General features: G+C 37.5%; 1 protein-coding gene across 2 annotated transcripts in view; it reads right to left on the bottom strand.

Moving 5' to 3' along the window:
* cacna2d3a (calcium channel, voltage-dependent, alpha 2/delta subunit 3a) overlaps positions 1-15,529 on the bottom strand; it is a 950,991-nt gene that overhangs the window by 73,003 nt on the left and 862,459 nt on the right. For both annotated transcript variants that reach the window (XM_072582307.1, XM_072582308.1), the window contains one exon: positions 12,185-12,296. In XM_072582307.1, coding sequence (XP_072438408.1) covers positions 12,185-12,296 — 112 coding nt within the window. The remainder of the gene's footprint in view (positions 1-12,184; positions 12,297-15,529) is intronic.

Raw genomic sequence — 15,529 nt, 5'->3', positions numbered from 1 at the left:
GTTTGCTTTATCAATGATGAGGACAACTTTGACTCTTAGTTAAAGTGCACCTTTTCAATTCACAATATTCTATTTTGGAACCAGTATGAATTCATTACCATTTTCTTGGCTTGTTTTCCCCATATTGAGAAGAACTGCACATGAAAGAAGTGTCATGTGCAAAATCTACCATCGATCATGATGCATTCTGATGTACAAGATTTTATTTGGACTGATATTGTGCTTTTTGCACATACTGAGCATAGAACATAGAGCATAGAGCATAGAATAATACAATGCAATACAGGCCCTTCGGCCTTTGATGTTGCGCCAAACTGTGAACTATTCTCAGCTCATCCCTCTACACTATCCCAAAATCATCCATGTGCTTATCTAAGGATTGTTTAAATCTCCCTAATGTGGCTGAGTTGACTGCATTAGCAGGAAGGGCATTCCACACCCTTACCACTCTCTGCGTAAAGAACTTGCCTCTGACATCTATCTTAAATCTACCATCCCTCAATTTGTAGTTATGCCCTCTTGTACAAGCTGATGTCATCATCCCAGGAGAAGTCTTTCATTGTCTACCCTATCTAATCCTCTGATCATCTTGTATGTCTCTATCACATCCTCCCTTAGCCTTCTTCTTTCCAATGAGAACACACCCAAGTCTCTCAGCCTTTCCTCATAAGACCTTCCCTCCAGACCGTGCAACATCCTGGTAAATCTCCTCTGCACCTTTTCCAATGCTTTCGCATCCTTTCTGTAATGGGGCGACCAGAACTTTACACAATATTCCAAGTTGCCTTTCCTTTTTAGCTATGAAGTAATACTTGCAATAGTAGTCTGTCTCAATTTTTCATCATAAAAAATATATGTTATACTTACCTAGCTCAGGTGGCTAGACATTTGGTGAATGATGCTAACAGCATGGGTTCAATTGTTTCCATTCTGTACATCACTATGACTCTATAATTCCTATAATTCCTGCACCAGCTGCGTTTGCTATGAAGAATTCTCCCCAATCTCTCCCCTTACCTGAAGTATGGTGACCCTCATGTTAAACAATCACCTGCCATCTCTCTCAATGGAAAGAACCTGTTAAGACTATGGTGACTTTACCTTTTCTTATAAGGTGGTGCATAGGATCAAACAAACAATGCAGATTGTATGACAAAGAAGTATGATACTGCATACATGACCAGTGACAAACAGAACTGACCATACAGGAAATAGAATGAAGTAAAACACCAAAAGTGATAGCATTTGCTAATTTGTCAATAAACCGTGTTGTGATCAGAACAACTTTCCTTATAACTGAGCAATCATTCCAGGCTTGCAAAGGCCACTTTGGTGTTCAGTAATGCTGATCTTGTGTGTCTGAGAGTGCTGTGGGCAAAGTAGGACCAAATGTGAACTGAAGAACTTAAAACTGAGTCAGTTCTAGTCCTGGGTCCAGACTGACTCCCCAGGCTGGAGTCGTAGCAGATTCTGCACGTCATGACAGCAACTGAAGACCACAGTCTGGTTTGTACATTAGTGATTCTCCTTCTGCCAGACCTTCCTCAAGTTAGTCTTTGTAATATCTGTTCAAACAGTAATTTAGAGTCTTGGGAGCCAAGGATGAAATTGCTTACCCATTAGGAGCTCTGAAGGAGTGAATCTGTTGTATAAAGCTATGGGCTGGTATGTAAGCAAGGACAAGTTTATATCGTACCTTTTAAAAAATGAACCTTCAATGTATCGATCCTGGTTCATACTTGTCATTGGTGTGAAACTATGGGTTAATTATACTTTTACAGTAGATATAGTTATTGACCATTTGCAGTCTACAATGCAATTGCAGGAATTTCTTATAGATACAAAAACAGAAGTTCTGGCAAAGTCAGTAGATGAAGAGAAATCAGAGTCAACGTTTTGGGTCTGGTGACCCTTCCTCAGAACTGATGGTATGTAAGAAAATGTCCGTTTATATGCAGAAGACAGAGTGGGGGGAGGGGTAAGGAGTAAACAATAAGTAGGGATAGAGCCATAGAAAGGGAGAAGGATAGTTGGACAGACAAAGGAATTGATAACGATCTGGCTAGAAGAGTGAATAGCTCTTAATGGAGACTGTTAGTGGCTAACAATAGGTAGTATATAATGGCAGACTATATGATAGCAAGGCCTGGTACCTAGGGTTGGGGGATAGGACATGGGAGAGTTGAGGCCCTAAAGTTATTGATATTAAGAGGGCTGCAGGGACCCCAAGCAGAATATGAGGTATTGTTCTTTCAGCTTGCACTGAGCTTTGCTGGAGCACTGTAGCAAGTCTGAGACCGCAATGTTGGCCAGAGAACAGGGTGGTGTGTTAAAGTGGCAGGCAACTGGAAGCTCAGGGTCATTTTGGTGGGCAGAACATAGGTAGTCTGCGAAGCAATTACCAAGTCTATACTTCGTTTCCCCAATGTAGTGGAGACCACATTGTGACCTCCACCTTCTTCGATATCCAATGGCCCAAACATACCTTCCAGGTGAAGTAGTACTTTATCTGTACTTCACACAATCTAGTCCACGGCATTCGCCGCTCACAATGCAGTCTTCTCTATACTGGGGAAATGAAACGTAGACTGGGTGATCGCTTTACAGAACACCAACATTCTGGTGAGAAAAAAGACACTGAGCTACCAGTTGCCTGCCACTTTAACACACCACCTTGTTCCCTACCCAACACTTTTGTCTCAGGCTTGCTGTGGTGCTCCAGTGAAGCTCAGCTCAAGCTGGAAGAATACCTCATTTTCCTCTTGGGGACCCTGCTGCCCCCTTGACTCATATCGAGCTCAATAACTTTAGGGCCTGAACTCTCCTTGTCCTTGTCCCCTACCCCACACATGGGCCTTGTTAGGTCCTAGCCAGACTATTATTCACTCCCTCCTCTGTCCAGTTGTTCTTCCCTCTCTTAGGGCTCTATCCCCTCCTCTCATTTACTCCTCACCCCCTCTATTGTTAGCCACTAACAGTCTCCATTAACAGCTTTTCACCCTCCCAGCCAAATTGTTACCAACTCCTTTGTCTGTCCAACTCCGCTCTCTTTGTTTACTCCATACTCCTTCCCCCCCACCCTATCTTCTGCATATAAATTGACATTTTTTTAGCTACCATCAATTTGAGGAAGGGTCACCAGACCCAAAATGTTAACTCTGATTTCTCTTCACAGATGATGCCAGCAACTTCTGTTTTGTTTCTGATTTACAACATCCGCAGTTCTTTCAGTTTTTATTTAGTATTTTCTTATAGATTCCAGACCAGAAATCTATTTCTTTAGCATCAATGATGCACTGCTAATTTCTGATGAGTTCCGAAATTTTCCTGTCTGCAGAAAAGTTGCCATTCCACAACACTCTTTTGTTCACCTTCCCAGGCAACAGTTAGGGAGAATATGCATCTTCTAGATTCTCCAACAGAGCTTATGATGCTATCAGAAGTTAATGCTTCAAACCAAAGGAACTTATTTTAAGGGGATAGGGAGTAGAAAAGAGTTGAATGTCCTTCATTAAATGTTCACCATGAAAGGAGAACAGTGAAAGGGCTTCGGGAGAGATGTGGAGTAAAGAATTAAGTATACCTTTATTCAAAAATAGGTACCAAACAGGGGTGAAAGGAACAATTTCATAGTGCTGTTGGGTCACACGTGGAACTGGAAGCTATAGCATACTGGAAGATGTTCTTTTTTAACTTCCTTTATCTATAGTCATGCCTATTAATAAAGCCTATTAATACTCACTGGCAATACTGACAAGAGTATAGACTTCTTCTGAGTACATTGGTCCTGTGGGTATTAAGGTGGGCTGGTGACTAGCATGAAAAGTTACCTTTTACTGAACGGCAGCCATTTTCATTTTCATTATGATTTGGATAAAGATTGAAACAACAGCACTTATGGTTCCTGGAGTGAGTCGCAAGGTCAGCCTCTCATTCTAAGTAACCTTCAAGTCTCCACATTCCTCCCTGCTTGCCCTCGCTTCCAACCCCATTGTCCACACCAACACCCTGTTTAACTGAAACATAATCTCCTTAACTCTTGCCTTAAATTCCTTTCAGAATAAACTTGTATTCTAATCTTCTATGATTTATGCACAAGAATATCTAGCTCTCTCTATGTCTCAGAGCTCTTCAATCTCTTATCATTCAGAAAATATGCTTCTATTTTAATCTTTTTGCCAAAATGGACAATTTCACATTTTTCCACGTTGTTTTTGACACAGGGATAACTAAGGGATAGTTCTTCAACTGTGTCCTTTACAACATGCTAGTGCTTGAATACAGACCTGTACATATGAGAGTGCTCAATCCTGTAAGCACACACCCAGAGAAGTTGAAACTAACTTTTTAAGTTTATCCTTGTGTGTTCTTCAAAAGAAAAAGTAAAAAACGTTTGAGATTTAATCTGCAGGAGGTGGTTTGCTGTTAAGCAGGGGATCATCAATCTATGCTATCTTTACAGTTATAGGAGATCACAGTTTGAAGTTTTTTGACACTTTCCACGTTATATCCTATTAATTTCTCTCTCCAGACAGCAACTTGATTTACATCCTCTGCCAATTTTCAGGTTCTTTTAAGAAAATATTGGAATTACAAGTTGAAGATGGGGTTCTGCTTTGGAGTTATGTGTTGTTCAGCATTGGTCACCTGTGTTGTTGGAATTACGGAACAGCCTCGACTATCCGAATGAGATGGGCAGGGAGCATTTTGTTTGGATAACGTATTGTTTGGATAACGGATAACGTTTTTACGGGACCTTGAGATCTTGTTTGGATAATCCGAAATTTGGATAATTGATGTTCAGATAATAGAGGTTGCTCTGTACATCATTTATAGAAATGGAAAGGATTCCACAGTTTTCTTTTCCTTACTGCTGCAAGTTTACAATCAATTTTGTCCTTTTTCCAAACCACAATGCCAGTTGCTGTTAATAATGAAACTGATCAAATGCAATTAATTGTTGCGATAGAGGAAAAGTACCAAAGTTAACAGATTGACCAAAATGGCCTGTTTCAATGTTGTAATTTTTATGTAAATCCATATATGTGGGAGGCTCTATGTATATTCAAAACTACATGAAAAAGAAAGCAAAACTCAGAATGTGAATGTTTGATTATGAGTTCAGGGTAGAAGGGATTTCTATGGCATCATCTCATATTACCACATTCTATGGCATTATAATTACCACATTATGTTGAAATAATAATTTATGATAAATGGACCTATCCATAATAACAGCTATGAATATTTCAAATATCATTGGTTCAATCATTATAGAAAGCTACAGAATGAAAAATGAATGGTACAGTCTTTAAATGAAATGGATTGACACCTACATTAGAATAGAATACAGAGGAATATCACATAAAAATGTTAGGAGTTCAACTGCTAACATCTATTAAGAGTGATTACTTTGTTTTTACACTTACTAATCAAACATGATCACTTGTCCTTCAAAAAATAATCTGTGGGTCAAATGTTGACAAAGTTATGCATCTGTTATCTCCATTTTGCACTTCCCACTGGCTTGGACAGAATGTATTCCACTACTGATATATCAAAGTAATCTCATTACCCACTGGGAATGTTCAGTTATTAAAATTCTCTCAAGCTCCTTTGCACCAAGGATACTCAAATAATTCATCACATCATTTTATAAACACATTGTGGAATCTATCTATCCTTATAATTTGCTTCTTGATGATCTATGATGCATAGAGTCTCACATTATGATGAAACTGCAAGGGCTGTAACCTCTCATATCTGTCTGCTTATGTCCTGTGTGTTTGGAACAGGGAAGATTCAGTTATGGCTAATATGCTTGTAAGTCTGTCCTTGGCATTTTTCATGATTTTAGTGAAACACTCACATATATTGCAACTACAGGAACTTTACTTCCTACAAATTTACATACTTCTCCTATTTTGTGAGAAAAAAAATTGAAATTCCAAAGCAAGCATTAATGTTAATTCAATAATTACTTTCTTTATCCTGTTGTTAAATTAAAAAGGTAGCATCAAAATATAAGGGTTGATTTGAATTAAGATACAGCTAAATTGTAAGTTCAAATTCTTATATTGTGTGATTTCATGCCAGAATTTTTCACTCAAAAAAATCTATAATTATTAATCCTATTTACAAAACATTTCTCTAACAGTGTTAGAGTCACTGTTAACAGTTGTTAAAATCTCTAAACAATATTAGCTGCAGTGAAATTAATCTTTATACTATTCTTTAGGGTGTTTAAGATATATAGGATGCATGTAAGGTTTGTTCATATAGTCCCTACATGTTATAACAAATCTTGAAAATAAATTCATTCAGGTATCCATGTTACAACGTACCATCTTGAAACTGTCATTGCCAATTAAATATTATCTGTGGTAAAATATGGAAACAAACTAACATCATAACTATTAGAAAGGCAAAATACTACAGATGCATCATAGCATGTTGATCTAATTGCAAGAAAGACTATGTATAACTCTGAAGGTAGCAGAAAAATCCTGTGATTAAGTCAGAGGTGGGTGGAGCCTATGTAAGAAACTCACTCATTCATGGCGGGATGTCAAATACAATCACTCTGCCTATAGACAGCAATTAGCACTATGCATATTGAAATTTAGTTTAGCTATTTAATTCAAGCTCGATCTCTGTGATAGGATAACTTGCATTTTTTAAAATCACTAATTTATTTGCTGTTTTATTTTAATGACCAATGTATCCAAAATGAATTTCTGAGTGGACATAAAATAACATTGATTCAGATGGGAGTCACATTAGTTTAAATGTGGATAGGGAATTGTATGTCAGATATTTCCTACAAAGTTTTTATCATTGAAAGTAAATTATCAACAGCAAAATTAAAAGCAACTTAAAATATAGCAGTCTATGAAACCTTATACAGTAAATAACTGGAAGAGCATCCTACTTGTGATTTGGCTGGTATTGCAACTTGATGTATATTTGCTTTCAGAATCATTAATTTACAAGTTGATTATAAAATGCCATGTAAAAATAATAACAGACAACATAATATGCTAGCTTTTACATAATTTGAAAGAGATAATTTTAGATCATGAATAGGATTATTGTTTATTTTGTTCAATGAATAATGTTGAAGAATCTTGCTCCAAATATTTTAATCAATGTTCTATGACAAATTGAAGCAAGTTTTGGCATAGTAATATTGTCACTGGATTCGTAATCCAGTGGTCTAGGCTACTGCAGTGGTGACATGGCTTCAAATTCACGAATAGCAGAAACTGGTTGAACTTAAACTCAATTAATAAATCTAGAAATAAATTCAGTGACTATGAAATTGTCATAGAGACCTTTCTGTTGCACTGACAGAAGTCTTACTATTCTCATCTGGCCAACATGTGTCTCAAGATCCACAACAATGTGGTGCACTCTTAAATAGCCTACCAAACCACCTAGTTGCACCTCAAAGGGTTCTTTCATATTATCTTCAGCGAGAATCATCACTGCAGAAGAAACAAAGTAAGTTGATTAACTTGTCTGGCCAGCTAACTATTCCGTAGCACTTCCCAACTGACTCATCTACACCAAATTGACTATAGCAGTCCAAGGTGGCAGCTCACCACCACCTTCTCACGTGGAATTAGGGCTTGGCAATAAATGCTCACCCAGCCAGCATCACCCACAGGGCTGAGGCACACATCTGCCCCATTGGTGTGTGGTTTTGGCAGGTCATCTCAATAAAAGCTCTCCAGCTGGCAGGCAAGCTCCTCAATGCCTTATAAATAAACATAAATTAAAGCTGTTTCTACAGGTAACATATTTCCTAGCAACGTTAAGCTGATATTAATTTTCATTGCCAAGTAGAAAACTGGCATCTATTTTATATATATGTACACTTTCCCTTTCCATTCTGAGAAGGAATCATAGAAACATTGAAAATAGAACAGTTGTAGGCTATTCGACCCCTTAGGCCACTTCGACATTCAATATGACCATGACTGATCATCCCACTTAGTACCCGGTTCCTACTTTCTTCCCATATTCTTTGATTTCTTTAGCCCTGAGAACTGTGACTAACTTATACAGTCATAGAGTTATAAAACATGAGAACAGACCCTTCGGTTCAACCTGTCCACGCCGACCATTATCCCGAATTAAACTAGTCCCACCTCCCTCCAAACATTTCTTATTTATGTATCCACATATCTTTTAAACATTGTAACTGTATCTGCATCCATCACTTCCTCTGGAAGTTCATTCCACATGCAAACTGTTCTCTGTGTAAAAAAATCGCCCCTCGTCTTTTTAAAAAATCTTTCCCCTCTCACCTGAAAAATAATCCCTCCATTCTTGAAATTCCCCACCCTAGGGAAAAGACACTTGCCATTCACTCATCTATACGCCGCATGATTTTATAAACTTCTATAAAGGCACCTCACAACCTTCTATGCTCCAGTGAAAATAGTCCCAGCCTATCCAGCCTTTTCTTATAACTCAAACCTTCCATTCCAAGCAACATCCTGGTAAATCTGTTCTGAACCCGTACCAGCTTAATAATATCCTTCCTACAGCAGGATGAACAGAATTAGAAACAGTACTCCAGAAGGTTCTATTTGCAAAGTGGAATTTACAAAATATTACAGAATTATAATTTGCAGATACATTCTATTTTGCTCAAAAAATGCACAATCTGCAGGCAGTCAATGCATGTCGCCAACATATGTAATATTTTGTAAATTCCACTTTGGAAATAGAACCAGCCTGACTCAAGATTGAGATACAGCCTGACTCTAACCTCACATCTTTAATGCATTGTCTGAGCTGAGATGTCACCTTTTGTTATAAAACCTCACCTCGAGAAGGTGACTTAAAAGAAGTTCTGGGACTTAGATATTAATGAACCGAAACATTTTCAAAGATGAAAGACTTAACAACAATCCAAGTTTGTTCAATATATCATTTCAGTTGCATGACATTGTAATCTTTTGCTATAAATTCTGTGTCTTATGGTCTTATTCTCCACAACCACTTGATGAAGGAGGACTATGACGTGGTGTTGTGTGATTTGTAGCTTTGTCCACCCCAGTCCAACACCGGCTCCTCCACATCATCCTAGAAATCAGTCTGGTTAAACCTTTGCTGTACTCCCTCCATAGCCAGAACATACTTCCTCAGAAAAGGAGACCCAACTGAACACAGTACTCTGGGCTTGGTGTCAGTGTGTGTCACCTGAAACTCCAGCTGAGTGTTAAATGAACTTGATCTATTACAAAGCATAGACTTTCGGAGCAGGAGTAGGCCACTTGGCCCTTCAAGCTTGCTTCACCATTCCATTACATTGCGCTACTCAATGCCACTTTCCTGACTTTTCTGACTCCCATCTTTTATACAAAAATTCCATACAATGCTGTCTTGAATAAATTCAATAACCCAGCAGCCACTACCTTTTGGCAAGTGATTTCCACGTATAATAACCCTCCCAGAACAAAAACAAATCACCTCATCACCATCTTAAAAGAGTGAACTTTTAATCATAAACTATCTATAGCCCTTTGCTGATTTTCTACTGCCTCTTGACAAGTTGCTTTCCTGTCTATCTTAGCTCCATCAGCAAAGTAACTCCTATACATTTAGTCTTTTCATTCAAGCCATTGATATAGATTGTACATTGATGAGGTCCCAGCAATGGTCCTTTGGGCAGTTCACTTGTAACAGTTGCCAACTTGAAAAGGTCCACTTAGCCTTACTCACTGTTTCTGCTAACAAACAATATCTTTTATCCAATGCTATCCTCCCCACCATCTTGTGTCATGGTCTTTATATGGTAGCTTATAAAATCCAAGTACACATCAATAGGTAATCCTTTATACCTGTTTCGTGTTGCTAACTTTAAAAAATTCTAAAATAGACTAGTTAAACATGTTCCCCTTCTTTCATGGATCCTTCCAGTTTTGAAGGAACTTTGGAATATTAGAACTAATTCGTCGACTGTCTCTGCAGCCACTTCTTGTTTAAGTCCCTATGTTGCAGGTCTTCTGGTTCGAGGGACTTGTCAGCCAGTAGGTTGAATAGTTTTCCAGGCCACTTTTCCTTGTTGATGGTGATTGTTTTAAGTCTCTGTTTCTTGTTCACATTTTGATTTTCAAATATCATTGGAAAATTTTCTAAGTGTTCCACAATGTTCAACTCCTCTGCTATTACCTTTGTTTCCATTACTGATTTCCCAGTCTCACCTTCTAGTGTACCAGCATTAGCTTATCCTATCCCACTTAAATACTTGAAGGAACTCTTACTGTTTTTATATTATGAGTTGCCTTTCTTTCATAAGTAACTATCTCCCCCATTAATCTTTTAGTTATTCCTTGCTCCTTCTTGAAATCTAACCCATTAATTTTGGCAGATCTGTCTAGAATTTATTTCAACATTATGTTTTCTTTAAATTTGTTTTTCAGCCAGGCATCCAACAAGCGATTCATCTAGTGATCCATAATGTTGAGAACCCATTTGGTTATGGAAGTTAAAAACTATCTCACATTGCATGTTTATACTTCACAGCAGAAGGCACTTAACCTTTCATTTATGTAATCATTTTGTATGTACTTGCCACACAGCAATATCTTTGTACTAAGATTAAAACTATCACATTACTCATCTATTGCAATAACTGGATTTCATGATGGAAAATGTTTATATAAAGTTCCCTTTATGGTAATACCTGTTTCTGTTGACCCTTATCCTCCCCACTTCCAGGGCATTCGGTCTTTTTAAATCATAATTGTGTAATATTTTGATCCTTTGGCTAATAATGCATTGAAACAGTAATCATTGTTATTTCCTGTGGACATATGGCGTTTTCGCTCATCATATGAGCCTTGAGGAAAACTCTGAGATATAAATAATCAAACGGTCCCAATACTTATAGCAGCAGAACAAAACATCTTTAAAAAATTATCATGCTTACCTGAAAATGAAGACAAACAGTTTATGGCAGCTTCACCCATTGTCATATTTCTAATTTAATTCTAATAAGAGAACACTTGCTGCACATTTTTGCACAGCTAACCAGGTTATGGTAAAGCAAAAAAAAGCTTTTTTAAAGGCATATATTAATATGAACTTGGAAACCATGTCCCAATCTATTTAATGTTTCTTTAAACAGGAACATAATGTAGATGTTAAAAGAACAGTTCAAAAATAATTAGTCATTTTTAATCTAAATTAAGTTTAACTAAGAGCAAAAGAAATTGGAATTAAGTTTTTAAGTGCCCTAAATCATATGACTTCCACCTTAACTCAACAGTTGTAACCATAAGGGTAAGCGCACAGAATGTGTCAATACGTTCATGCTTTATTGGATTTACCAAACTAGCTTACTCTGCAAGAATAATTATGGAATACTGCTTGTTAAATCATGGCAATTAAATAACCTGAAACATAAAACCTTTTCTTTACTTTCGAAATAAAAACATTTGCTGACAAAGCTATGTTTTCATTGACTACACAACATGCAAAATAAATGTTTGATCACTAGGAAAGCCAAAAATAGTACCAGTTGCATAAGTGACTGCAAGCATTACTCTAAATCCGTGTTATCTATTGGAGATATGGGCATGGACCTCCCGTGGATAACAAAAAGCTGCTGATCCCAGTACAGCATAACTCTCCTACCTACTGTGCATGATTATATTGGAGGAGTCAATGGGAAAAGGAAGATGAGGTCTGGGGATAATCTCACAGAATGTGGATCCATGGGGAGCGAATTCATGGATAACAAGGATAATTCTGAATCTTGAATCCTGACTCCATATCTGTGTAGCTAGCTTGATTTGGTTAGGTGACATGAAGACATTTCAGCTCCAAGGAAGATGGAAGAAAAGAAATATTGAATTCAACTTCAGTTGCAAGTTTTGTTGATCGATCATGAGGAAACATTCATGTTCTGTCAAAGAACTGAAAGTCACTTCGTGGAGACATGCAGCATAACAAATATGTAACAAAATATCATATCAACATGTTAACTATCTGAACAGTTTTGTGTATTATGTTATCCATGGGTAATGATGACTGATTATTCTCTTCTTTCAGTACATTCCTTTTACTTTGTGGGAATATCATTGAGAACGTTTATTGGTGAAATACAGAAATTGACCCTAATGTATATGTACAAACCCAGAATTAAAGAAATGGGAATACGCCTTACTTGTAGCACCCTTCACAGCTGATTGCTCCTGTAGTTTCCTTTATAGTTCGCTCAGACACAAAGGCTGGATATTCAGTGTCACATGGCTGAAGAACTTGCTTAGGACTCTGTGCTAAAAAATATGCAATAACCATAATGTTAGCTATAATTCATTTTGTGAATTTATTTAACTCCACTGAGTTTGTTAAACTGACTTAAGTCTTAATTCCCACCAGCGAATAAAAGTGATCGAAAAACACTGAGGTAATGAGAGAATCTAAAATGCCAAACAAATTTAATAGGTACTGTAGTAACATTCTGCATGCAAAACTGTATTGATGAGAGTAAGAATGAAAAGATAAAGCTGAAAATTGAGAAAACTTACATCTATTAACAGATAGTGCATTTCGAATGCCATCTTGTGGAAATTTAAAGCAATTTCAGGAATCCTTTGCAACCAATGAAATTCACGTGCTCTATTTGAAGAGTATGAGCATCAGATTTCTACACTTCCAAATTCAAGTTCTTTTGGTACCAAATTTAGTTTGAAAAAACTCTGATAGTTCTCACCTTAATGTCATCAGTTCAATCGAAAAATATACTTTTATCAAGTATTTTTTTTCAACAGAACTTACAATTTTTTAAAAGTTAAATGAGGAAATATCATGGAGCTTGTCTCTTAATTGACTTGTCACAAATTTCATGCAAAGTTTTGCTTGTGTAAATCTTCTGTTTTAATGCCTGAGTAAACAATTGCAAGCATAGGCCATTTGCATCTCAGCTGAAAAGATTACAAATGATTTCAAAGGCTAAATAAAGGGAACTTTGTTTAGAAAATCTGGAAGCTTTTGTGATTTCACCATACGTCATATCACAAGGCACCATACTGAACCATTTACATCTTTTCTATTCTGCTTTAGGATAATTTTATGAAATCTATGCAGCGCAAAATTCAGTACAAATTAACTTGTCTGTTCAATGTTCAGTGTCCCAGCAATAATAGCAATTATTGGAACAATTCTTAACTTTTTTGCACAAAAGCGCAAGCTTGGCAGTGATTTCACGAAGATTGTTCTCATGGCAAATGTTGGTACTTTAACCAGCTGCTTGGGAATTGTGCCAGGATTATATATGAATTGTACTTTACGTGTCAATAGCACTGTTTTCTGGCATAGAAACCCCAATCATTTATGCCTTGGGCCCACAGGAATTGTGCTGGTAAATGAAAGAACGTTTCTTCAATTTTCTCCATCTTCTGAGTTTTATAAAGATTACATGCAGCTTTGTTGATTTCTGCCATAAAAGGCATTGGATTTAGTTTTTTTGAACAGGTTGGTGACATATTATTCAGTACCATTGTTTAACCAGTTTGAAAGTTTCCACATGTGTTATTATACCCCAGCATCAAAAGTTACAAAATTGCCAAATGCAGGTAATATTAATGAGACAAGACAGCAGTATCTTGTTCCAAATCTACCATAATTCCCCCCATTGGCTACTGGCTTGCATCCCACTGGCAGTGTCTTGCCATAACTGACTGTTTTTGTTCCATCTGGTGATGCATACTCTGGATTATCATAATTTTTCCAAATGCTTTACCTTGTTTCATCAACATTAATACTGTCCAAATACAAGTTAGGCTAATATAACATCAATAACTTTTCATAAATAGAAATTGGGAACATTAATAAGGCTTCTCAAAAAGGGCACTGAAATTTTCAGTATCCCCACTTGAAAAATTACAGCAAGAAATGTAATGCTATAACACTTCAATTACATTGAAATAACAAGATAGTTGAAATATACAAGTAAAATGGTATATGCTGAGAAATTATGAAAATTTCTTCAATCCATGAAATTGTGTTGAACAAAGTGTGTTGATTGCATGTAATAATGGGAATAGGACCAAGTACTCTACATTAAACTTAGTTGTGTGCCTGAAACAAAAACAGAAATTGCTAGAAAACCCAGCAGGTCTGGCAGTATCTGTGAAGAGAAATTAAAGTTAATGTTTTGGGTTCGGTGACTCTTCCACAGAACTGATGGTAGCAAGAAAAATGTTGGTATATATGCAGAAGATAGGCTGGGGGGAGGGGATAAGGAAGACTGCCTCACAGAATATCTATGTTCTGCCCATAAAAAAGACCCTGAGCTTCCAGTTGCCTGCTACTGTAACACACCACCCTGTTCCCAGGCCAACATCTCTGTCTCAGGCTTGCTGCAGTGCTCCAGTGCAGCTCAGTGTAAACTGGAAAAATAATGCCTAATTTTCCACTTGGGGACCCCGCAGCCCTCCAGATTGAATACTGAGATCAATCATTCGAGGGTGTGAACTCCCTCTGTCCTAGCCCACTACCACACGCATCAGGCCTTGTTATCACATAGTCTGCTTTTGCACAGTATCTATTGTTAGCCACCAACTGTCTCCATTAACAGCTCTTCACCCTCCCAGCCAGATCATTACCAACTCCTTTATCTGTCCAACCATTCTCCTCTCTCTTTGGGGTCTATCCCTACCTATTGTTTACTCCATACTCCTTCCCCCAACCCTATCTTCTGCATATAAATTGACATTTTCCTGGCTACCATCAGTTCTGAGGAAGGGTCATCAGACCCAAAATGTTAACTTTGATTTCTCTTTACAGATGCTGCCAAACCTGTTGAACTTTTCCAGCAATTTATGTTTTTGTTTCTGATTTACAGAATACGCAGTTCTTTTGAAATTTATTCAGTTGTGTGCCTATAGGGTAGATAATGAGATAGAGGCAGAATCTGGATTCCATAATGAAAATAAAGTGCTGACTCAAATGAATATGGATTTTGGAAGGATCTATCATTCTTTGAGATGGGCTCATCCACAGATCACTGAATCGAGTGAGGCTAGTCCTAGAACCAAGATTGCCTTAAGTGTCATTAGTGAAAGAATGTCTTGGAATGACTATGCAGACAGGTTTCCTCAACCATAATCAAGAGACTGTCACGTAGCTCCGGATTTCAATGCCCAGAATCTAAAGTGCATACATTCCACTTTACTGGTTGAGATCCATCTACTTAAGATTTCCAGCACTGACCCTGTCAAAGTTCTTGGAAGCAGGATATAGGACCTGGATTCTTGGCCTCATACACTGCTTATTTCCATCCCCACATAATTGTCTTTCTCAGCCTCATCACCACTGAAACACATCTCGTACTAGCAGTCTTCTCCTCTACTGTTGTACCTTCCTGCATACTTGGCTTTTGTGGCACTAAGGAGACAGTGAGGACTGCAGATGCTGGTGATCAGAATCAAAAGTGTGGTGCTGGAAAAACACAGTAGATCAGGCAGCATCCAAGGACCAGGACTTTTATGGCACTATTGCTATTGTG

This window comes from Chiloscyllium punctatum, chromosome 12 (assembly GCF_047496795.1).
Source record: "Chiloscyllium punctatum isolate Juve2018m chromosome 12, sChiPun1.3, whole genome shotgun sequence".
NCBI lineage: Eukaryota > Metazoa > Chordata > Chondrichthyes > Orectolobiformes > Hemiscylliidae > Chiloscyllium > Chiloscyllium punctatum.
The sequence above is the reverse complement of the archived record's forward strand: the minus strand, read 5'-3'. Positions and strand labels throughout refer to the sequence as shown.